At 45.3% G+C, this 26134-nt stretch overlaps 1 protein-coding gene across 1 annotated transcript in view; it reads left to right on the top strand.

The window, feature by feature from the left end:
* ADAM12 (ADAM metallopeptidase domain 12) overlaps positions 1-26134 on the top strand; it is a 373557-nt gene that overhangs the window by 305670 nt on the left and 41753 nt on the right. Inside the window, exons 13-15 of the mRNA XM_025397498.1 lie at positions 8174-8351; positions 13052-13141; positions 15179-15374. Coding sequence (XP_025253283.1) covers positions 8174-8351; positions 13052-13141; positions 15179-15374 — 464 coding nt within the window. The remainder of the gene's footprint in view (positions 1-8173; positions 8352-13051; positions 13142-15178; positions 15375-26134) is intronic.

Genomic DNA, 26134 nt, shown 5'->3' with positions numbered 1-26134 from the left:
TAGCAAACTGTGGTGTGGTCTCACTTACAATGGAATATCATCCAGCCATAAAAAGGAATGAAGTTCTGATGCATGCTACCTTGTGGATGAACCTTGAGAACGCTATTCTAAGGGAAAGGAGCCAAACACAAAAGGCCACATGGTGTAGGATTCCGCTTACATGAAATGAACAGAACAGGCGAATCTGTAGAGACAGAAAGCAGATTCGTGGTTGGCAGGGGCTGCGGGGGGAAAGGGAGAATGAAGAGTGACGGCTTCATGGATGTGGGGTTTGTTTGAGGGGTGGGGGAAAGTTCTGCAGTTAGATAGTAGTGATGGTTACACAACACTGTGAATGTGCGGGGAAAAAAAACATTGGATTATATACTTTGAAGTGACTTAAAGGATGAATTTTGTGTTGTGTAAATTTGATATCAATGTAGCAAATCGTCTGCAGAGCTTATTAAAATACAGGTTTCTAGGCCCCTACCCTGAGTTATTCTGACTTAGTAGGTCTGAGTGGGGCCTAAGAATGTGCCTTTCTAGAAAGTTCCTAGTGCTGCTTGTCCTGGGAGCACACTTTGAGAACCACTGGTCCAGGCATATGTGGGATCACAGCAGGATTTGTCCCCTGTGTTTAAATCGGTACATTGAGGGTTAGTCAGTCACCTTCTGTGTTTCAGCATTCACTGCTGGTCATCCAGTGCTGAACTTGCATTGGTAATAAAGAAAATGGTTTTTAGTACCTGAACATGGAATCATAAGAATTGGTCAAATCTAGTACTGCCATCCCCTAACTGTGAACTCTCAAATCCCTTCACCTCATTTGCAAATGGAGATAATCATAACTGTTTCATTGGATTGTTTCAAACTTTTAAATTCAAAAAAAAGTATAAAAGAAGAAAAATATTGCCATGAGAAAGCACCACCATATCACACAGCTTCAAGCAGGTACTCCATAAATAGTTATGCCAAAAAAGTATATATTTTAACCCAGTTACTAGTCTTGGGAATTTATAATGTTGTGGCCAGAATGTGGTGACACAGGAAGGGAACGAGAACTTATAGCCTTGGACTGTAGTTCCACTCAGACTCCATTTATGTGGCATAAAAGATATGTTTCTGGGGGTTTGGGACTTCAAAGAGCATTTCTGGAGGAGTGGAATTATGTGGGCCTTGGAGAGTGGCTGGAGAGGAAATGAGATGAGAGGGTGGGCACTTCCTTAAGAAAGGAGCTTGGCAAGGGGAGTATGGGGCCAGGTTCAAGTCGTATTGGAATTGGGATCCTCTTCAGTGCTTTGAATGTAATAGACACTTGAAAACTGTTGCTCCATAAGTGAGTGAATAAATGAGAGAGTTGTGAATTTGCCACTCAAAGTTGGATTCTGCCATCATCAGAAGTGTGTAGGCAGAGTCGGCACCTGGGGAGTCAGTGATACACCTGGCCTTGCTGAGCATCTTGCCAGCATCCTCTCTCCGGCATGGCTAAGTGTGCAATAGCAATCTCATTACCGATCGCACTGACAGATCCTGGCGATGATTCCTGAGACCTTGGGGAGTGGATTCCTTGCCTCGCTTGTTGTCCATTGGCACATCTTTCACACAGACCAACTCACTGCTCTTTGACTCCTTGAGCCATTAGACATTGGCACCTGCTTTGCTCTAGGCACTAGGTAACTAGTGGCTACTTAGGATGTAGGAAGTATTCTAATATGTGTGGATTAGGATAGTGTTACCATTAGAGGAATCTAATATTCACTACTGGCAAATCTCCCTTATCTCTTAAGATTTGAAGTAATTTTCGTTTATTAAATTTTTTGTATGGGGGAGGTCATTGAGTTTGCTGTAAGTTTTCCATACTTAGTTCTGTGTTTTGATCGAATGAGACTATCTTAGAGCAGAAAAAGGGAGATGAGGAGCAGACCTTTGCCTGCTTAAAAAAAAAAAAAAGGAAAAAAAAGTTTGCTTTGAAAATATAAAAAGGTGGGGGAATAAGGGTTTGGAGTTCTTATGAAAAACACCTTTAAACCTTTAATCCATCTTGAGTTAATTTTTGTAAATGGTGAGAGGTAGGGGTTCAGTTTCAACTTTCTGCATATGGTTAGCCAGTTATCCCAGCAGCATTTATTATTGAATAGGGAGTCCTTTCCCCATTGTTTATTTTTGTTCATTTTTGTCAAAGATGCAATGGTTATAGGTGTTTGGGTTTATTTCTAGGGTCTCTATTCTGTTCCATTGGTCTATGTATCTGTTTTTGTACCACTACCATGCTGTTTTGGTTATTGTAGCCTTATAATATAGTTTAAAGTCAGATAATATGATACCTCTGGCTTTGTTCTTTTTGCCTAAGATAGCTTTGGTTATTTGGGCTCCTTGTTGGTTCCATATGAATTTTAGGATAGTTTTTTTGAATTCTGTGAAAAATTACATTGGTATTTTGATAAGGATAGCACTGAATCTGCAAATTGCTTTAGGTAGTATGGACATCTTAACAATGTTGATTCTTCCAATCCGTGAGCATGGAGTAGTTTTTCATTTATTTGGGTCATCTCTGATTTCTTTCAGCAGTGTTTTGTAGTTCTCCTTGTAGAGAACTTTCCTCTCCTTGGCTAGTTAGATTCCTAGGTATTTCCTTTTTTGTGTGACTATTGTAAATGGGATTGTGTTCTTGATTTTGTTCTCAGCTAGAACATTATTGGTGTAGAGAAATGCTACTGATTTTTGTACATTTATTTTGTATCCTGAAACTTTACTGAATTCATTTATTAGTTCCAGGAGCCTTTTGGCAGAATTTTTAGTATTTTCTATGTATAGAATTATATTGTCAGCAAAGAGAGAAAGTTTGACTTCTTCTTTTCCTATTTGGATGCCTTTTATTTTGACTTTGGCAAATAATTTATGGCTGAGTCCCCAAAAGCAATTGCAACATAAACAAAAATTGACAAGTGGGACCTAATTAAAGAGCTTCTGCACAGCCAAAGAAATTACCAACAGACAGCCTACAGAATGGGAGAAAATATTCACAAACTATGCATCTGACAAAGATCTAATATCCAGAATCTACAAGGAACTTAACAAGCAAAAAACAAATAGTTCAATTTAAAAATGGGCAAAGGACATAAACAGACACCTCTCAAAAGGAGATATACAAGTGACCATAGGAAAAAATGTTCAACATCACTAATCATCAGAGGAATGCAAATCAAAAACACACTGAGATACCATCTCACACCAGTCAGAATAGCGATTATTAAAAAGTCAAGAATAACAGATGCTGGCAATGCTATGGAGAAAAGCGAATGCTTATACACTGTTGGTGGGAATGCAAACTAGTCCAGCCACTGTGGAAAGCAGCTTGGCAATTTCTTGAAGAACTTAAAACAGAACTCCCATTTGACCCAGCAACCCCACTACTGTGTATATATCCAAAAGAAAATAACTCATTCTATCAAAAAGACATATGCCCTCATACTTTCATTATAGTGCTATTCACAATAGCGAAGACATAGAATCAGCCTAGGTGCCCTTCAACAGTGGATTGGACAAAGAAAACGTGGTATGGAATACTACATAGCCATCAAAAGAATGAAATTATATCCTTTGCAGCAACATGGATAGAGCCAGAGGCCATTATCCTAATCAAATTAATGCAAGAATAGCAATCAAATACCATGTGTTCTCACTTGTAAGTGGGCACTAAACATTGAATAGACATAGACGTAAAGATGAGAACAACAGACACTGGGGACTATTAGATGGGGGAGGATGAGAGGAGAGCAAGGGCTGAAAAACCACCTATTGGGTACTATGCTCACTACCTGGGTGACAGGACCCCAGACCCCAGCATCATGAAATATACCCATGTAACAAATTTGTACATGTTCTCCGTCATCGCTAATAAAAGTTGAAATTATTTAAATAAAAATACCTTCAGTCATTCCCAGTGCCTGGCCCATACAGAGGCACAGCTCCCTGTATGTTGACACTCTATGGGATCTTCTCACCATCAGCATGACCTTGACCTATACAGGAATGATGCCAAGGAGAAAGGTTGCCTCTCTGGGTGTGTGTCTGCAAGAAGAGCCTGTTTCCCAATGTTGAGTAAGTCCTCCAGGCCAGTCCTGTCCGTCTGCGCACACTTGCACTAGCTCTTTCCCCAGGTGCAGTCACACCTTCTTCCCTGTGGGTGAGGGGCTCAAATGACCCTCTTCCTGGTGAAGTTTCCTGGTGAGGTCCACTGTCCCTAAAAGTTCAATACACACCCTCTTCCCTTGCTCTTTTATTTTTTTCTCCTTAATTCTACTCTAACTCATTCTGTTCCCTTAGCTTGCCTATTATCTGTTGGCCCCACTGAATGCAAGCTCCATGAGGGCTGAGATTTTTTTGTTTTCTTCATTCCCATATCCCCAAAGCCTAGAACAATGCCTGGCACCTAGTCGGTGTTGAATAAATACTTGGGGAATAATGGAACGATGTGTGATATGTTGTTCTGATTTTCTTCCTCTAAAGCCTGACTTTCTCTAAATGGCCAAATAGGGTTCATAACTATCGTATTAGAGTGAATAGTCACCTGCCTCCTTGCTGAGAAATCATGAAAGGGTGGGATGAGGAATGACATCCTACAGGTAGAAAATGCTCCTTGGCCTCATCACCATTCGTCATCAAAAGTAAGTTCTTGAACAATAAATGAGGCATTTTTTTCTTTATTACATAGAGGACATGGTAGTGATATTGGCTGACCCAGTCTGAGGAAATGGCAGGAATGTTTGTGGAAGGGCTGCTGGACTCCCCATTCACCTTGCTGGGTACCCTGAGCAAGTCAGAAAAACCCCAGGTTGGTGTGAAGAGAAGCCACTCACACCTACTCGTGACTGGAGCTGTCACCCATGGTCAGGAGTTGCTGGAAGTTGAATTTGTCCTGACCTGGAAGGCAGGCGGCATGCTGGTGAGCTCAGGCCACATCCCATGGTCAGGAGTTGCTGGAAGTTTGGATTGTCCTGACCTGGAAGGCAGGCGGCATGCTGCTGAGCTCAGGCCATGTGGAAAGGAGCCCTGAGAAAGGATCTGTTCAGTGTTGGTGAATTCATCAAGACCTCATTTCACATCTGAGGAAGACATCGCTACTTTCCTGTTAAAACAGAGGCACCCCTGAGGAAGTAATGCCAGGATGCTGTTCCTCAGAGCAAGGATGAACACCTGTGAATTGGATAAGGACTATTTATGTATGCATGATTCTGAATGAGGAAGAATTTTGTTAACATTTGGGGGGTGTCCTTCAGCAGAATAAGGACAAGCTAAGGGAAGTAGAAATATATTATTACACAGATCACTCTACACAGACAACATCCAATGCAGACACAAAAAGACAATGATGATCTTTGCCAATGATGATCTGGTCTGTTCTCCTCTCCCACACATTCTGAGATTTAAATCCTGGACTTAAACTGTTCTCATTCATCCTATTTGGATGGCAAACCCACCCAAAACCCAATGTTTGTGTGTTTGTTGCTTTGAAAGGAATGAGATGGGGAAGGCATGTCTGAGCTTAGTGAACGGAGCTGGTCTCGGCTCTCCAATCTCTGGGGTCTCTGGACATTCTCTGCTCCTTTGGGAAACAGGGCAATTCAGACCACTCTTTTCCAAGCTTCTCTTAATTGCTGTGATTCTTGCTATAAACCATTCCTGAGACTTACCATATATCCTAGGGTCTTTCCTAATTAACTCTAATGTTTTCTAGAAATCACTTCCCTTCTAGAATGAACTGATAATGGTTTGTCACAGAACTAAGTTGCACATCATTGACTGAGAATGATGTTTCATCTCCTCGATCAGGCCTGGAGACATATACATCCTAGGAAAACTCTCAAATACAGAAGAAATCTTCATCTGTACCTGCATGAAATGTATTTATTTATTTTTTTGCAAAGAGAAGAACTGCTCTTAAGTCCCTGTGTAATGTACCAGTTACTTCAACATAATACCCTTCTAAATTGCAAACACATTATCATTTTCCTTGTGGATCATTGTTTGAACCTAGTCAGTATCATTTTGATACCAGGAATCACCAGTCTGTCTGCCAGGGGAAGTCACAAAGATTTCAAGATTGTTACAGCACTATGAGTAAGTCCTGGTATGTTGCCTTTGCATCCACAGAGGAGCACTTTCATTTATTAATTTATTTATATTAGGATTATTAATATACTCCAGAGTTAATAGCCCGAGGTTGATAGAAACCACTTGGAGGGAAAACTAATGCAGCAACAGAAAACCAAATACTACATGTTCTCATTTATAAGTGAGAGCTAAACACTGAGTACGTATGGACACAAAGAAGGGAATAACAGACAACAGGGAAGGAGAACAACAGAAAACTCCCTGTGGAGAACTATGCTTATTGCCTGGGTGATGAAATAACCTGTACACCAAACCCCGTTCACATGCAGTCTACCTACATAACAAACCTGCCCATGTAGCCCTGAACCTACAATTGAAGTTTAAAAGTGAAGGGCCAGGCGTGGTGGCTCATGCCACCACTTTGGGAGGCCGAGGCAGGCGGATCACCTGAGCTCAGGAGTTTGAGGCCAGCCTGGCCAACATGGTGAAACCCCATCTCTACTAAAAATACAAAAAATTAGCCAGGCGTGGTCGTGGGTGCCTGTAATCCCAGCTACTTGAGAGACTGAGGCAGGCGAATTACTTGCACCCAGGAGGTGGAGGTTGCAGTGAGCCACTGCACTCCAGCATGGGTAACAGAGTGACAGTCAGTCTCAGAAAATAAAGAAAAAATAAATACCTGGTCATTAAAACTCTGTGGCTAATAGCATGCCTTATATACTCGGGGAAGAAAAGGGAAACCACTCGGAGAGGATGGTGCAGTGTTATCAGTTCGGTCCTGGAAATCATCGTGATCTCAGAATTTGCCAAGCTCTGTCATTGAGTGGCCGCTGGTCTACCATCATTAGGGAAGCGTAGCAGCTTGCGTTGGTTTGGCCAATTGATTGAGATCCAGTTCTAATGTCATCCTTATAAATGTCTCCGTCGGGAGAGGGTGCTTGGGTTTGCTGGACAGCAGTCCCTGCTCCCTCTCTAAGTAATAAAACTTTCTGGGTTTCTGGCATGCTTATACCTTAATAATCCTTGCTGCCTCAAGACATGGGAAAATGCATTTGTAAAAAGTGAGACACTCTGTGTATGTTGGATAACACTGGCTGCTTTGGGAATCAAACCCCAAATGCTCAGTGGGTTGCCATATTAGCGTGTTTTCCGTCTGGATGAGGCCCTGAGGCTGTAGGCTGCAGGTGGCTTCCCTCCATACAATGAGTTAAGACCAGATGCCATGCCTGACTCCTCCATCTCCTAAAACCGTGGGATACCCTAATCTCAGCTGGCAGATGGGGAAAGAAAGGATATGAAGAAGTAATACTCGTTTAAATACCATCAGCCAAAAGTGACCTATATCACTTTTGCTCATGTTCTAGTGCCAAGAATTAGTCATGCAGCCCACCCAGGTACATGGGGGCTGGGCAGCCCTTCTAGAGCACAGAAGAGGAGCATAACTTTGCTGGGGAGTTGGCTGACCCTGCCACACCCGGTTGTAGCCCTGGAATTTAGAGGCAAGGGTAAGATCTGCATTTCTGGATCACCTCCATTCTCTTACAGCTGTGCTGGGGGAAGACAGGGATTGGACCTTTGTAGACCCGAATGCCAATATCAGCAGGCCCTGCCCTACAGTGGACCCATGTGTCCTTGGAAGCATGGAATTAATAAACACCATCATTCATACTCTTTCCTTCTTTGCACTTTCCAACAAGGACATTGTTATATGTTTGTATTACAAGCTACAACCCCTAAGAATTCTCTCTTCATTGCGTCATTTCACCCAGAACTATTAATGTCTTTCATGAGACTCTGCCTGAACTTGTTGATTTGAAAACCATCAAATGATCATTTCTTTTTTGATAAAGCCCTTCTTCATCAGTCACGCTGGCACTGTACAGGAATGGATGTCGGGATAGAACTGAATGTGCCTCGCTTTACACTGCATATCTGAGTTTGTTGATATGCATTGTTCATTGAGACCACCAGTGAACACCTGGGTGGATGTGGCCAGTGGGTGCCTTCTTGTGGGCACAAGAAAGGCAGGCAAAGCCGTTCCGTGCCCTGCGACTTACTGTTCTGGGCTCTCCTTTCTCAGGTACCCATTTCCCATGGTGTTCAGCAGTTGCAGCAGGAAGGACTTGGAGACCAGCCTGGAGAAAGGAATGGGGATGTGCCTCTTTAACCTGCCGGAAGTCAGGGAGTCTTTTGGGGGCCAGAAGTGTGGGAACGGATTTGTGGAAGAAGGAGAGCAGTGTGACTGCGGGGAGCCGGAGGTAAGAACCATCCCCAGAACAAGGACACAAGAAGCCTTGTATCCTCAGCTAGGCAAAGACGACAGGACTTGGAGGAACTGCACAGCCAGATGAAAGTACTAGAACTCAGGAAGGAAGAGTCCTGTCTGGCCGCCCTGAACAAGGCCCACGAGCTGGGGTGGCTTTCTTGAATTTTAACCATTGCATGGAATAAGTGATCACTTGATTTAAAAAGATAAATAATCCTATCGAAGGGTGCGACATTCTCAGCAAGATGAGGGCAAAAACAATACAAAAGCGTTTAGCTTTGAGTTTGGCAGAGAAGAAAGCCCTGGAATTCTAGCTTCAAATAGCTAATAAGCACCATTTCTCTCTCTTTGTAAGGTGTGCTACCAGAGGGGAATCTGAATAAGCAGCATTCATTTTTAACCAAGAGCTTCCTCTCCAGTTGAAATTCTGCCTTGCTGCTGCACACGCCTCTGTATATACAACTTGAGGCTTCTGTCTCTCATGCTTGTAGCTTTCAGAAGCAATAAGTGAAGGCAGGGAACATTTTTATCTAGCACAGAGCTTATTTAACCCTGTTTTCCAGCCAATATCAGGAAACGTCCTTGTTTTAATAGGGCCCAAGATAATCAATATAAAAATTATAAAAGCCACTTTTTAATCTCTGAATAATCTCAAGAAGGAAAGACAGAAGACAGCATGAGGCCTCCTGGTAAAACAGGTGCCCTTTCGAAGTCTGGAGGAGGTTGTGTTTAGAATAAATCAAAGCAAGCCGTTGTATAGCAGGCAGTCTTCGTGTGGGATTCCCTCCCTGAGAGTTTATGCAAGCTGAAATAGTAGACAAGTTCAAGGCAGACTTAGCTAAATTCACAGATGGACTTAATGAGAGCTTAGGAAGGGCATCTCCAAGGGCTGCTCTGAAAGAGGGAGTTTAGGGTGGAGAAGAAATCGTGCTGAGACTCTGGAGCATCCGGTATATTCCTGTGTTCATCAAATAAACAACTGGCAAACAGAATGTTCATCATATCCCCATCTTCAAGTCTCTGAGGTTTTCCATACCAGGAGGAATGAGCTTGGTCTGACAGTTTCGGCAAGAATGTTGGAAGTGTGTAAGTATTGGGTGGGAGTAAGGGGGGATGTGATGTAGAAGTGGATTCTTCAAATGTTTTTATGCCCTTGCCAAACTCAGAACTTAACCATGATAATGACATTGTCTGGAGGGGTGTTTAATTTTGCTCACAATGAGCAGGGAATGGTTGCTGTGTAGGAGCAAGTCCTAATTATAGTGTTACAGAAACTCTTCTCAAGATTAACAGAGGAAAACTTAAAACCATCACGGGTTGGGGTATGCAAAGGGGAAATTCCTTGTAGACCTTGTTAATTTCTTAAAGGAAAAAATGAATTAGTTTAAATTACTCATATTTCTCAGGAGAGACCATGTTGGCTTAAAATGGTTTGTCTTTGATTTGAACTTCTTATGATTCTTTGTTCATCTAAATAAATTTGACAGCTCTTCATGAAGCTATGAACTCTTGGGTTTGGAATGATTTTGTTAGCAGTCATTTTACTCCATATGCCACCAGCAGCAGCCACACCACTGCCACAATCACGACCACTATTGCTAACATTACCATCTCCACAATCACCACCACCACCTCCTCCACCCAACAGCATCACCATTTCTCTCATGACCATCATCACCATATCACTGCCAGTACTGCCACCATCATCACTACCGCCCTCACCATCACCCCACTATTATAACCACTGCCATCTCCACAGCTACGGCCACCACCACGGCCACACCAGATCCACATCACTACCAGCATCACTGCTACCATCCCCACCCCTATCGTTATCCCCACCACCACCATCACATCGGCAAGTGCTTGAGTGCCTAAAATGTGCCAGCCACTCATATTCTGATCCTCTCTCTCTTCTCCATGAAGGAGTCATGCGGCTCGACAGGGTGCTGTACCTCCAGGTGGCATGTTGCATTGTAGGGTGGCTTTGATTATTACAAACTCCCTCCTTAGGGAGCCAAGCTCCGCTTGCATGCAGTTACCAAGTTTGTATTTCTGTGGCTAAGGTCCTTATTTTATAGGATAACTTCTTGATATTTGAAGATAGCCCTCATTCCTCTCATCCAAAGTTCTCTCTTTGAAAGTTACAGGTGAGCCTTTTGCCTCACTTTTTAGATTTGCTTTTTATTATTATTATTTTCTTTTTTTTTTTTGCTTTTCAAAAAATAGTTTCAAGTAGTTATTATTTGAAAATAATAGTTTCAAGGTTCAAACTCGAATTGTGTTTGGCAGTGTGACAACCCATTTACAGTTTCCAAACTGCTTTGCCTAAGAATTTTAGGCAAAAAGACTTGTTAACCTAGGTTCTTTATCGCACTACCCAGTGCTCAGGCCCTGGAGTTATTCTGCATCCCCTTGCATCAGATTGACCTGGCCATTCCCTGGCCCACGGAGGGACCCAGTGTGTTACCACATCAAGGAAGGAGTGGATGGGATCCGAAAAACCTCTGCCATCACCCAACGGAAACCAGCTTCTCCCTTGCTCCCAGAAATAATCTCCATTATTTACAAGAAGATGGCTTCTAGTCTTCTCCCAGTTCATTGTGATTAAGAATCTGTCTGCTACCTACAACCTGAGAATGACAATTAGGGCTTTGCAGAGAATTCTCTAATGCTTTCATTATTCTGTCTTCTTTGGAGACTTGGTATTCATTGGCTCTGTTGGACTTCTCTATTGAGGACTAAAATAATAAATGTAGCAGCAGATGAAGAATGTGTCTCTTCTGAGAAATATGGTACTGCAGAAGAAATAGATCCTGGGTGGTTTAAAGACAGGTTGATTGCTGAAGCCTTCCAGGACAGGGCATTGGATTTATATCAACATAAGGAAATCCTGACAACTCACTCATTCTTCCAGCTAACAGGATTGGGAAAGCAGCCTTATCTCCTTGTTTAAAGTCAATAGGATGCCAGTAGCTTGTGAATATCTTTTAAACTTAGTTATCTCTCTCACATTATCATCCCCTTTGAAGTCAGAGCCATTTGGCTTGGCTGCATTTCCATGTGCGCTGCTGCTTATATTATTGGGTGATTTGAGAGAGGGGGGAAGATATTTCTTAAAGAATTTTAGGACCCAGATTTAGGATGGCTGATTTAACATGGAATTTCAAGAAAACTTGTAATTTGGTAAATGTGTCATTCGTAGAGCCATTTAGACCATAAGGCCCAGGATAGCATTGGTGTGCACTCTGATTTAAAAATGCAATTAATGGATTACTTTTTTTAAAAAAGTTCCTAAACTCTTTTAGAATTATAAGTCCACAGGTTCGAAACCCTTACTGTCATAAAAGTTACAGCTATGACTTCTGGTTGACAGTTTTATCTTATTGTATATTTTATACATTCTGGATGTTTATAAAGTCCTCAAGCAAATTTAACATTTAATAACTTTGTAAGTCTGTATAATAGAAGCAAATGGAACATCAAATGAGAGCATAATTCATGGAGTTTTACATGGGATATAGTTTCAGTGTCTAGGTTTGCCATACATCTTCCGGATTATTGACAAAATTGTATTAATTGCATTTATAAAACTCATGATAAATCCATTCAAGAAAGATGGTTTTCAGGAGTAAAGTATTATAGTATTAAACTAGTATGTGATTAGCTTCACCCCAGCCATTAGTATAGAAATTTTTCAGAGCATATCATATATTGGATAAAATAAAAGAACAGTGATAAATTACTCAGTATTAAGGATCTATGAACTGTTCCATCTTATGATAATTACATTTCTTCTAAAATGTGTAAACTCTAGGTTACTCGAATGTTCTCAAGTATAAGGACTTCACTTGATAAATGTGTGCAGGCCTTTTGTTGAGAGCTAAGCAAAAAATGTCAATCTCTTGTTTTTGTTAGGAAAAAAATGGAAACAATGGGTACTTGTGGAGCACAGCATTATAAAGGAGTTAGTTTCTTTTCTCACTTTTGTTTCAGAGAGGACAATGCATCTAATGCTTGATCTATCCATTTAAGTCCCTTGCAAATCAATGGGCATGGCCCGTAGTCCTCCTTCCGGCCAGTGGGTTGTTATAATGTCCTAATGTCCATTTCTGACCTTCCGAGTGATGGAATCCTCAGGCCAGACAACTTACCTGGGCTGCTCAAGGGTCTCCTCCACGACCCTGGTGGGATTGCAGGGAATTGTGGTTGAAACCACTGGTTTGACTTCATTTCCTGCCAGTACTCTCTAGATCAAAAAGGGTTCATTTTTGAAGAGTACAGATTGTATGCATCTATGTATATTTTTGATTAGGTAATTTCAAAGTCCTCGAGGGATCCTGATGCAGTTCATTGCAATGAGATCCGCCTGGACACCCCTCTACAGAGCCCCAGGGTGCTACTGCTGACTAGAGTGATGTCCCCGGCCGGCCAGCCTATGTCACAACTGCTTTACCTTTCATGAGGGCACTTGTGTGCTACTGGCTTTTTCCAGGGACTTGTAGACCCAGTTGGTTCATAAACAGCAGAAGCTTTGCTTTCCTAACAGACAGAAACAGGCAGGTGTGCAGTTCAGGAGCTGGGCCCTCTGAGTCTTTCTTGCTTTTCACAGCCATTTGAGGTGTGATGTTTGCATTCAGTGAGTGCATACTCCCTAAGACCCTGTCAAACAAATCCCATTCCCCTCTCCAGGAATGTATGAATCGCTGCTGCAATGCCACCACCTGTACCCTGAAGCCAGATGCTGTGTGCGCACACGGGCTGTGCTGTGAAGACTGCCAGGTGAGTCACTGGAGCTGCAACTTGACCCCCAGGTCGCCAACAGGTTCAGCTGGTTCAGATGTGATGCAGGGCAAGCAGTGCGGCTGGAAGGTTTCCCAGCACTCACCACAGCACGCACCATCCCGCCTTCTCACGCCAGTTGGTGTTACCCACCTCTTATTGTGTATCTTCCAATCTTGGGGTGAAATGCACGCTTTAATTGCCACTCACTTGTGTTTATTTATTTAGTGGCTGACAATTCATCAGACCGGTAAACCCTAGTTCAACTTTAAATGTTCCATTTGTGCCGTCAGAGGCACATGCGGTCCTACTGTGCTGACAAGAAGAGCAAGGCGAAAACAAGTCCCCACCACTGTCACTCAGGTTCCCCCAGGTCCACCTTCTCCTCCATCCCGCGAACACCTGCCTGCTGGGTTGTCCCATAAGTTTTGTATAAACAACTCAATCTTAACATCCTCCCAAAAGAAGGTGCCACCGACCCTGCCCAGCCAAGAATGGCAGTTTTATGCTCTCGCCATTGCTGCTAGCTAGGACTGCGTTTCTTTTGGCAGTTCCATTGTCTCATTATTCAAAGCTGATATCTGACAGAGTAGAAGCCTGAACTTTTGATTCAGCAGTTCCAAGGGTAGAGTTTTATTTTGTTTTAATTAAGCAGTGGATCCCGGCATTCCGCTTACAGGAAACTCCCTCTTAGCTGCTCCATGTGAGCGCGGTGATTTAGAAGTGCATTGTAACATTTAATGTTCGGCTTTAAAATAGCCTTCATCCTCTTCCTAATGCTGATTAACTTCTGGGGGATGTTATAAGCAGCTGTCTCTCCCTGGCCCCCAGTAACTGGTGGAGGAAGGTGCCTGGAAGGGAGTTGGGGGAAGGGGGGAAGCAAGTCTGAGCCTGTGCCCAGAGCATGCCCAAGTTAGGGGAGGGAGGACCACAAGGCCATGCCTGATTGTGGTTCACTTTTAGGTTATGGCTTTTTAACAACTGCTTTCAACTTCCAGATCTTCTAGAAGTTAGCAGGGGCCTTATCCCTTTGCGTTTGAGGAGTACGCAGGGAACTAAGCCCAGGACTTGCAGCAGTCCCTTGGCATGTAGTCTCAGACAGGCTACTCTGAGCCTTAATTTCTTCAACCACAAAAAGCTGAGTCATTGGTCAGATGGCTTCTTTTTTTTCTTTTCTTTTTTTTTTCTTTGAGACGGACTCTCGCTCTGTTGCCCAGGCTGGAGTGCAGTGGTGTGATCTCGGCTCATTGCAAGCTCCGCCTCCCAGGTTCACGCCATTCTCCTGCCTCAGCCTCCTGTGTAGCTGGGACTACAGGTGCCCGCCACCACGCCCGGCTAATTTTTTGTATCTTTAGTAGAGATGGGGTTTCACCATGTTAGCCAGGATGGTCTCGATCTCCTGACCTCGTGATCTGCCTGCCTCGGCCTCCTAAAGTGCTGGGATTACAGGCATGAGCCACCGTGGTCAGATGGCTTCTAACATCCTCTACCTCTCCCTTGTTCTCCTGTTCTTCCCATAAAGCAGTAAAGAGAGAGTTCCAGTTGTACGATTTGATGACAAAGTAAAATTGCTATTGTGATTCTGCCCTTAAAGTCATTTTTATTAACTTGCTTACAAATGCTAACACTGTAAATGCAAATGTCCCCTTGAAATGTGTGATGATGTTGACACCCAGAGACCTTTTCCTTAAGAATCAACCAGCCCAGCAGCCAACGCTCCCCTCCTTCTTCCTCCTCTGAGGTGCCAAGTGCCGGCAGCCAGCTTGCGTGTTCCTCGGAGAGCCCTGATGTTGCATGACATTAAAGAGAGGCTGCTCTTGGTTGTCCCACCCACTTTATAGTGGAACAGTGAACCCCAGAGTGAGAATCTGATGATTTAATGAGCTCTCTCTACATTAGAAGCGACTTCCTTTGAAATCCTCACCCCTTTATGTGGGACTTTAAGATGCCCTTGTCTGCTCCAGCCCAGGAGAGCTGCTGAGAGCTGCCCCTCCCTTTCCCCGGGTGCATGTGCCATCAATGGCCCTCTCCTTCCAGCTGAAGCCTGCAGGGACGGCATGCAGGGACTCCAGCAACTCCTGTGATCTCCCGGAGTTCTGCACAGGGGCCAGCCCTCACTGCCCAGCCAATGTGTACCTGCACGACGGGCACCCGTGTCAGGGTGTGGACGGCTACTGCTACAATGGCATCTGCCAGACTCATGAGCAGCAGTGTGTCACGCTCTGGGGACCAGGTACGTGGCCGCCACAAGCTTGGCCTCAGGAGAGGCGCTGGCAGACCTGGGATTGGGGGCGTGTGCTCTGTTCTGGCGAGCCTCCGCTCCAGGCGGGCGCTGTCCACACAGCATCCGGTGTGTTCAGTCGGGAGTGATTGACTCCCATGGAGGGGCTGGGGCCACACGGCATGGGGTGCGCAGAAATGGGCGCTGTCTGGAGCCTGGCCTTCAGAAGCTCAATGCAGTCCGACAGGAGATGCAGGATCAGCCACTGTGTGCCCCAGGGGACGGCAGGGATGAATCCGCCGTGACTCCTGCCCTCGGATAGCATAGCACGTAGTTGGACAGACAGAACTTTCCCACCACCACTGAGATTTTACTAATGCCCCTTTGTACTCAAAAGAGGACCCCAACCAAGTGAGGGGCCCAGAGCTCCACTTGAAGCATGAGTGTGTCGGTAATTGGAAGGCCTGGGAACAGCAATGAGTGGCTCTCGAATGGGAAAGTGGGTGGTTGAGTCAAACAGGAGGCCATCAGTTCACCATGTCACCAGTTCAGGCTGGGCACTTGGCACAGTTTGTCTCTTCTGACCCTCCAACAAGCCCCTGAGGTGGGGACTATGAAGTTTTACAGAAGATGATGCTCAAACTCTGAGACCAAATGTCAGTTTCCCCAGGTCTCCAGGCTAGGATTTGAACCTGGGTCACTGTGACCCAATGCCCATGTGATATTCCCACAATGCACAGTCACCCCGAAGAGGGAGGTCTTGCTCTAAAGCTCTACCAAAGCTCCAAAATGAAGCAGAAGCTCAGATGCAAAAGGTGGAAGAATTCATCCCCTGCGTCTCTCTCCTCCATGCCCCACCTTCTGGGGTCAGATCCAAGGCCTCATTGGGCAGCCCTGGACTCCAAGGCCCTGTCACCCCAGAACCATTTGAGATTCAATGCCTGTGTCCAGCTCCCAGGAGTCCAACCATGAAATCCACAAATACAAGCCCCACCCTGTCCTGCAGTTCTCTTTCCCTTATTGTAACGTGGCTGAGTGCTTTGTCACTCCCTCCTCCCGCTGGCTGCAGAAATGACCTCAGCCATGGCCAGAGACCCCAGCTCTGGCAAGACCGCTGTGGTCGGCCAGGCCCAGGCTGAAAGCCAAGCAGAATCAGGCAGGATCTCTAGGGAGAGGGAAACCTGATAGGACCTTTGTCAGACTTTTGTTGTGAGGCTTTGGTGTTAGGAGTGATGAGGGAAGTAAAGTGGAACAGAAAATGACAACTAAACCTTGAAGCTTGGGTTTTCAATGGAATGTGAAAGCCACGACCAGGCATAGAAAACAAGATGGATGTCCCCTGGAGCTGGGTACTGCTGGGAGGCCCATGTCCCCTGCCAACCAGCAATGCCCTCTGTACTTGGAGCTTTCTAAGGCAGAAGAAAGGGCAGCCTGGTAGCAAGGATGGATGAGCAGAGGCCTCTGTAGCTTGGCCTCTGAGGAGTTGTTCCAACGCTCCTCAGCACTCAAGGATGCCTGCGGGCAGGTGGGACGGGGGGGCCTGCAGTTCCTGGACCCTTAGCGCTTCATCCTTGGACCCTGAGCAGCCGTCAGTCCTGGCATCATTGCCTGCTGGGCCTTGGGGCCCCCTAGGCAAAGCAGGGGGCAGGAGCAGTAGGGGACACCCTGTTGCAATGACAAGAACTAAGCCAGGACTCGCTATACACATTGAATGGTGTTTCAGCTTGACATGGTTTAGTGACTTCAGGCACCATTTAGCCAAGTGAGGTCACTTTGGGACTGCGGCTACTGCTGCAGGCCAGATCTTCATGGCTTCATGCATCCCTAGTGCCATCCCCTTCCCAGCCTTTCTCCAGAATCAGCAGTCTCCTTTTCTTGAGTTACAAGGGCCGTGATGAAGTTCCTTTCCAAAAAGCATTTTGTGGCCAGAGCACACACAGCACTTGGAGCTTTGGGAGTGAAATATGTTCCTTAATGCCCTGCCATTTTCGAACAGCTGGCCCCGTTTCCAGAGTGAGGTCAGATGGAACTCGACAGTGCTGTCTGAGCCACCCCCAGTGTGTGACTCAGCTGGCTGTGTGCCTCTGATTCATGGTGACCGAGGCTGGTATTTATTATCTCATCAAACTAGTCCTTCTGCAGCTGCCTGACCAGAGAGAGAACCAGACAGGCAGACAGACTGACAACCTGACCCACAGACTGGTCAGCTGCCTGACCAGAGAGAGAACCAGACAGGCAGGCACACTGACAACCTGACCCACAGACTGAGCTTTTCAAAAGCAAGAGCAATAGGAAGTCACCTGCGTGGGCTCTCATCATCCCTACAATGGAGGGGAAGGCTGGAGGTCTGAGTACCTGGGTAGCCACATCCTCTTCCTAAGGAGGGGGCTTCCCTGGGAACTCCTGGCTTAGCTCTGCTCTCTCCCATCCACTCTCCCTAGTAACTAGGAGGCCTTTGCTGGGGTGGTGGTGGGTGTGGCCACTGCACACAGCATGGAACATCCATGGCATTGGTAACAAACCTTTGGTAACAAACGTGTTTTGGTGAAGAGGCTTTACCTTTGAGGAGATGGCTCAGTGTTCCTGGAAGCCATAACACAGAGGCCAGGCTTGGGGAGCCACCTTGGACTTGTGACTTTCTGGGTTTTGGTCAGTCCTGCCCACCGCTTCTCAGTTCTTCAGATCATTATACAGACTTCGTCAGGAGAGCAGGGAAAGCCCTTGATGCCAGGGAGCTCTTAGAATGGGCCTTTGACTACCTCCTTCGGGAGTGCAGTGTGCTCCTTCCTCCCTTGTCAGTGTTTCCACCTGGTTTCCAGTTTACAGGCCCTGTGTGAGTTTCCCATGGCTGCTCTAACAAATTAGCACAAACTTAATGGCTTACAAATGCTTCATCTTACAGTTCTAGAGGTCAGATATCCTGAAATTAAGATAACTGGCAAGGCAGCATTACTTTGGGAGGCTCTGGGGAGCATCCGTTTCCTTGCCTTTCCCAACTTTTAGAGGCCACTTGCAGTTCTTGGCTCATGGCCCCTTCCTCCATCTTCAAGGCCAACAGCACAGCATCTGCAAATCTCTGTCTCTCTCTGACTTCTGCTTCTATAGTCATATCCCTTTCTCTGACACTGACTCTCCTGCCTTCCTCTCATGAGGGCCCCTGTGATTCTATCAGGCTTGCTCAGATTGTCCAGGGTGATCTTCCCACCTCAAGATCCTAAAAGTAATCACATCTTCGAAGTCCCTTTTGCCATGTCAGATAACATGTGCATAGGTTTTAGATAAGGATGTGGGCGTTTTGGGGGAGCCACAAGCATTGAACAGACCACTTACTAGCAAGGGACCTTCTGCAAATTGCTCAACCTTGTGCCTCATCTGTAAAATGAGGATAGTGATCTACCTACCCCAAGGGTCTGTCGTCCTCTAACATAGCCTATGATCTATTCCATGTAATATATGTGGTTCTATGCTAGATGCAGAGCTCCTAGTAAATCTAAACTCTATAAATAAGACGAAGCTGCACTCCCAGGAAGCTTAGACTGGTGAGCAAGATACTCAAATCCTTGGGGTCTGTAAAATGGGCTATAAGAGGGTCATAGGCCAGATATGTTGGGGTGGAGGAAAGCAGCCAGCTCAGAGGCTTTGAAGACAAGGTTGCCGTGGAATCGTGGTTTGCCAGGGGTGGAAGAACAGGGATATTTCCGGTATACAGAACAGCACAGCTCAGGGCACACAGGGACAGTGGGGGCAACCAGGGCAAGTTCCGGTAGTTCTGTATGTGTAGAGCTTGGGCTGTGACTTGGAGAGCAGAGATCCTCATCTGCCACACCATTCTCTCATTTGTCAAGTATTTGTTGACGTCCTGCTCTGTGTAAGATGCTGACTTAAGAGCCCCGACTCTGCCAGAGTGACACACTTCCCACAGTCCCTGCACACTCCTGCCTGGATCTGGAGGGGAGTGCGGATGTGAAGCCATCACAATATCCTCCCGGGAGGCATGGATCCCGGACAAACGCAGTCCTGGGAGCGGAGGTGACTTCCTCAGCCCGGCCCCTGGCCAGCCAGATATACCATTGAGAACATTTCAATGCTTTGTTATAGTGGTTGGTTTGAATTAGCTTTTCGTGATTCAGAAAGGAAAACTTATTGTCAAGTTTGCATTTGCAGTATTTCCCCACCCAGGAGCAAATGCTTCAGGGTCTGGATCACGTATGCACTGGGGTCATCGTAGGCCTCCTGGGAAACGCAGTAACTCAGAGCTCCAGGAGCCCTTGAGTCCTTGAATCCTTGCCCCACCGGCCCTTGACATTTGCACCCTAGTGACCTGGCTGAATTGCTGAGTTGTCCAGAATTCTCCAGTTATATTCAGGATGTCCGTTACTCACCGTCCAGATCTGGCGACCCAAACACTAACTGGATGAAGCCCTTCCTTCCAAATAACGATTCCCTTTTGAAATGGGCTTTTCTCAATCTGGTATTCTATTTCAATAAAATAACCCTGCTTCCAAATCTTTCTACAAATAAAGCAATAGAAAATTCAAAACACATGCCTGCAACTTCTAACTGGCAAAGGAATACACTTTGAGAATGCCTTTTGGGTTTTTTGTTCATTTATCTGTTGTTCTAATTGTTTTTGTTGTTGATAATGTACGTTCTCGTTGGCTAGGAGTATAATTTTTTTCTCACTGATTTTTGTCCCGCAAATCTTGTATCTCAAGACTTCCTATGTTGATTTCAAACACACAAATGTTATTCACAGTTCAAACTGTGTGGTTGGCGTTTAGCTCTCTTTGCCCGGTTTAGTCTTAGTATCTACAAAGATTTTCTGTCAATATGACATGACCTTTACTCCTTCTGAAATATAGCTGGATATGTTTATTTAGGTAGCAAATTTACTTTTACCAGTGTTGTTTGTCAGAACCACTAGCATGGTTACTGAAAATATTCCTTGGCAATTAATCTTAGAGATAACTACACATCTGTAGTCACAAACAATTTGCATCAGAGAATTCCTGAAATGTGTTAGCTTTTTCTATTTTATCACTCACCAGAATCTAATGTCGTTTGATTTCTGCAGTGTGAGCTGGCCAGAGCATTTTTATGGGCTGGTGAATACTCAGTGTTTATCTGCAAAGCTGGTTTACATGAGCTTGGTTTATTGTGACCCACTTGGGGCAGTGCATTTATGAATCACCTACAACTCCTGTGGCCACAGATGGGGAAAAAGTTTTTTTTTTTTTTGCCAGAAGTCGTATTGTTTAGAAGTCAGGAAAGTCTCCCTTTTGTCCTATCAAGCGAGAAAGAAATGAGAAAATTTGTTCCTTTGGACTTCATTTTCTGAAGAATACAAAGGTCCGTCTGAAGAAGAGAGATGGGAAGAACAATACAGTCTCCAGCTGTTTGTAAAAATGCCTTTGTCTGTGGATGTTAGTGGCAGGGGTCAGGGAAATCAGTGACAGAGGGAAGGAGGAGCTGATTTGACTGAACTGGAGAAGTATATTTGCATCATAGAGTCATTTTAAGTAAGATTAGATTGAGTAAATTGTGGGCTTAATTCAAGATGCCATCATTTCTCTTTCAAAAAAAAAAAAAAACATAATGACATTGGGAACTTCCAAACTACAATTACAAATATAAGTTATAGCACTCTGAAGATAAAACTGGTAATTAAAATCCATCACTTTCTACATAATTATAAAATACAGTATGGTGTCAAAATTCCCTCTGAAAGCCTAAATTTTATCTTTTGATAATGGCAAAATTTCTAAGTGTTCCATTATTCAGGACTCAAAGGCTCTAACTGATGTAATATGGTAGTGATAAGAACACCGTTGTCATTCTTTCTAAGAAATGTGAAATCTCTTGTCTTCATGAAGACAGACATTTTTTAAGGCAGCAACTTCGAACCGAATGTGTACCTTTATAACATCTTACAAGTGGATAGAAGTCATTTGCACTTTTTGAATTACTGACCATTCTGTCTCTAAGACAAATGCCAGATGGCAGCTAATGCCCAGAAGCCACGGGAAGCACTCTGCGGGCCCCTCCTCCGCCGTCCTGACTGGGATCAGCAGGTTCTGGACAGGCAGGGTGCGCAGAGAGTTGTCTGCGGGCTCCGTGCCTTTGAGCCTCTTGCCTTTAATGACGTTTTCTTTTAGTGCTGGAGCTGCATCTGCTCCCAAGGTCGGCACTCAGCCCCCTGCGGTTTCCCTGCTTATACGTTTTCTTCCTGAACTTTGAAGGAATAACAGTTTACCTTTCCAGGAAGTAAAACGTCTGTCTTTTTATGACCTTACATAAGATCCCACAGTAATACTTCATTTGATGTCAATGAATAAGTGGAAATCCAGAGTCATAGAAAAGATAACCAGCAGACAGTGTTCATTTGCCCAGGCTGCTGTGTTTGCAGAACCACCGTTGACTTCCTCCGGGAAGGGCACTGGAGACATGATGTGCTTTCCCCAGATGGCTTTTTACTCACTCGTTCTTGGAACACATCTGCTCTGCGCTGGCCCGAGGCACCATCCCTGCCCACAGGCAGGAGCCCTGGGCCTCCCAGGAGGCAAAAGCAGTGTGGTAAATAAAAGAGGAGGACAACCTTGGGAGGAGGGAAAGGAGGGCCAATCCTAGCCTCCATGGCAAAGCCGGGGGCAGAGGAGAGCCCTGAAGGACACAGGAGCCCTGGACCCTCATCCAGCTGACTCAGGCATCAAGTTCCAAGGAAGACGCTGACTCCTCTGGTTTTGGTCGTGTGCCCAGCATTGACCTGATCATATAACCTGTGGGATGGACTGCTCAGATTCAAGCTTATGTGCATACCTCTGCCACTGGATAGGAAAGTTAGCTCCGATAAACCATGTAAAATGGATTTCCCATAAGGAAAATGTTCTTGTTCCTAGAAGAAGGGATCAACAAAATAACAAACAACCCTGCGTCTCCTACCCCCACAATCCATGTTCACAAAGTGCTGTTGCTGCTCCAAGCTCCCAAAACAACCTCTTACCACACAGGTAGATTCCACCCTGGAGGGGCGTGGCCAGTCTGTGGTCCTGGAAGGAGTTGTGCTGAATCACTCTGATGACCCCAGGAAGTGGCCCAGAGCCCACGGCGCTACCATCCTACAACCTAACATCGGAGTTCGGGGCAGCAGGGGCGTGTTGCAAACAGGACCAAGTTTTGGCCGCTGTGTCCTTAGAAGTTTGGTTCATTTTAAATCCCTCGGCCTTTAAACATCCGTGTTCCTCATGGGAGATTTCTCATTACAGCCTGGAGACTCCAGGGCAAGGCACCCTAGCCAACTGGGTAGGAGTAAGCATTGTAAACAGGGCTCTGCTCCATCTTCCTCCCACCTTCCTGCAACCCTCACCACCACTACCAAATTAAAGCAGCAGCAGTTTCAGAGGGCTGATAAAAGGACGCAAAAGATCACATCTGTTGGGGCTTCCCGTGAGTTATCATAGCCAGTTTTCTTCATCCTCCAGAGAAGAGAATGAACAAAGTAGATGACAGGGGTTGGAGTGTGCATTCAGACCTTTGATTCCATAGAGAAATGCATCTGTCCTATCATGTTTACATGGCTGACGAAATCATGGTCTGCCTCTCCTGCAAATGTGCGTTTTGTTTGCCATGTGGCAGTGAGCCGTATCATTGCTGTGCCCTGGGGACATCATGTCCTGGCCATATTTCAGCGGTAAAGCGTGACATGGCATCCCTCACTCCCTCATGTTTTGGGTGAAAGCTGAAATGAATGAAACTCTTAGAAGGTGAGCGTTACTGCCTTCCTGGAGGTAGAGACAGAACGTTAACCTTTAGAACCTCGCATCGTTCGAGCCACTGGATGAATTAATAGCAGAGTGGAGTCAGTTTTACTGGCCAAACTTCACTGAGATTTATTTCTTGAGGAACTACTTCCGCAGAGGTTTCCAAGTCATTCTACTCCAAATTTTTCATTTCTTTCCCTGATGAGTATAGATGCAACAAAAAGCATACAAATATCTGCTGCCTGCCTCCATCGTCCCAGTTTTAAAGGGAAATCTCACTGCGCATGCTTGGGTGCAGGGGGTAGGCTGTGACCCAGGTCAGTTCAGCACCTGAGACATGAGCATGAGGTGGCTGGTGTCCTCACCTGTCAGGAGATTTTTTGGAAAAAGATTTGGTGGAGATGGAGTTGACACCACGAACGGTGGATTACAGGAGAATATGTTGGTGGTTCTGAAGAGGTAAAGGATGGCAGGGACAGGAGTCTGTGGCCAAGTAGGGGGTTTCTAAGAGGAAGGCTGTACAGGATCAAGGCTGGATCATGAGTTTTGGCTTTAAACCCATGAGCCAAACCCAACTTTGCCGTTTACATTGTGATCTTCGGCAACTTGCTAAAATGCTGAGGCTAAGTGAAAAATCTCTGAAATGGGGAGAATGTAGACCTTACGGGGTGGTTATAAGGATCGAAGATGATACTGCGTGCTGTGTCCAGCACCACACTTTAATTACAAGTGGCCCACTGATGATCTAAAAGGTGTCGTTCAGTTAAAGTGTGTGTGTGTGTGTTAAGAGCAAAGAGAGGAATGACAGGAAAATGATCTTTGTTCCTAGGGTTGAGTGGCATAAAGAGAAGTCAGACTCAAGGCTTTTGCCCAGGGTTGCCTGCTGCCTCTTTCAACATGGCACTGGGTGCTGACTCAGGAGGAGTCTGGAGGCCCAGCCCAGGGCAGGCCAGGAGGGTTCCCAGAACCAGCTGGGATTTGGGGGCCGCAGGGAACCGCACACATTGAAAGGAGTAAAGGGATGGGTGCAGAGAAGTTGAAATCCTTGTGCTCGATGATCGTTCTGATTTATATGCAAAAGATGTGCAAAAACTATTAGGGTTTCAGATGAGATTCCCTTTCCTTCTCATTTCCTGAGGCATCTGGTTAGCCCATAGTCTCTACTAGGTCCCCTTAATGTGTAAGGGCCTGGGGACCATGAAGTGTGAGGGAGATGGATATAAAGCCCCTACTGACGTGATCATGAATCATTACAGGTGTGGTAAGTGATGCTAGCAGGGGCTGGTACAAGGAGTTCTCTTCTCCCCACACACACCCCCAGCCCTAAAGTCCAGAAGCTACGCCTTCCCCACAGCCCAAGGTGGTCCTCATTATCATTTGGGTTTCCTAGGGGCCTGCCACATGCCAGGAGCTCTACACACTGACTCAGCTCTACAGCACCTTTGAGTCAGGTCCTTGTCCCCATTTTACAGATAAGGGGACAGAGCCTCGAGAGCTTGTACAACAAGGCCTTTTGGACATTGAATGCCAGATCAGCCCGAGTTCCAAGCCTTTGTTCTTCCCACTCTGAAGCGTGGTCACTGAGTTTATCAATCAGACAGGAGGGGGCATTCTAAAAAGCCTGAAGACTGAGAGGCATTCTACATTTTTCTTAGATCCCATACATGCCCAGCTATAAAACAAGGCTTCCCCCTGAAAGTACCCAGCAAAAAGAATCACTGACCACTGACCTGTCACTCTCTCAGCCACACCTTTTGGATATCACAGAGCAGGTGGGAAGGAGCTTTGGCACTCATCATCCTGCATCCACGCAGGTTCATCAAGGCTGCCTGACAAAATCAGGTTTAAAAAAAGCATCTATTACATGCTTAAATATTATTCTTCGGCTGTGACTTCATCCCATTTTGGTTATTCTAGTAAGAGAGCTTTTAAGGGTTCACTTTGATAAGCAATAGAGTGGGTGGTTTAGTTGTGGAGGTCATGAATATACACCCACTGGGCTAGCAGAGAAAATGCTCACTGTTGGAAGAATGGGTACTCGAACCTAGAAACAAGACTTCCAGTGATAACAGAAGAAAAAATGTCAGCATCCTGAGAAAGCCGGAAGTGCAGGGAATGTGCCATGGAAAACAAGAAGACTGAGATCAGGCCGGGCATGGTGGCTCACGACTGTAATCCCAGCACTTTGGGAGGCTGAGGCAGGTGGATCACCCAAGGTCAGGAGTTCGAGACCACCTTGGCCAACATGGTGAAACCCCATCTCTACTAAAAATACAAAATATTAGTCAGCGTGGTGGCGGGCACCTGTAATTCCAGCTAAATGAGAGGCTGAGGCAGGAGAATCACTTGAACCCGGGAGGCAGAGGTTGCAGTGAGCTGAGATCGCACCATTGCACTCCATCCTGGGCAACAAGAGCGAAACTCTGTCTCTAAATAAATAAATAAAAATAAAAAGACTGAGACCAAAGGAAATGTAATCTCAGTAAAATTGTTCCACAGTGTGGGAGAGTTTTTATAAGACAATCTAAATGAAAATGTGATTCTTTGTTTCTCATTATTGTTAATTGACAGCATATTAGAAGATGATGTTTGACTGTGTCATCTGTGTTTGTAAAATTCACATATTCAAATTGGCCATAAGCCTTTCTGAGGGTTTGTCTTTGGGAGAATGGTGGCGCTCCTGAAATGCCAGGTGGCTCTCTGCTGGGGCGTGTGCCATGCTTCTGCGTTACTGGTAAACAAGGCATTGCATCTTACACCTGGTTTTCTGAGCTGTGCCGCTCCACCAGCATTTGCGGCATTAAAATCATAAGCACACCCTGTATTCGTCTGTTCTCACACTGCTATAAATAAATAAATACCTGAGGCTGCGTAATTTATAAAGAAAAGAGGTTTAATTGGTTCTTGGTTCTGCAGGCTTTATAGGAAGCAGAGTGGCTTCTGCTTCTGGGGAGGCCTCAGAAAGCTTCCAATCATGGCAGAAGGTGAAGGGGAAGCAGGCACATCACACGCCAG

This window comes from Theropithecus gelada, chromosome 9 (genome assembly GCF_003255815.1).
Source record: "Theropithecus gelada isolate Dixy chromosome 9, Tgel_1.0, whole genome shotgun sequence".
Lineage (NCBI taxonomy): Eukaryota > Metazoa > Chordata > Mammalia > Primates > Cercopithecidae > Theropithecus > Theropithecus gelada.
This window is presented reverse-complemented; position numbering and strand designations above follow the sequence as displayed.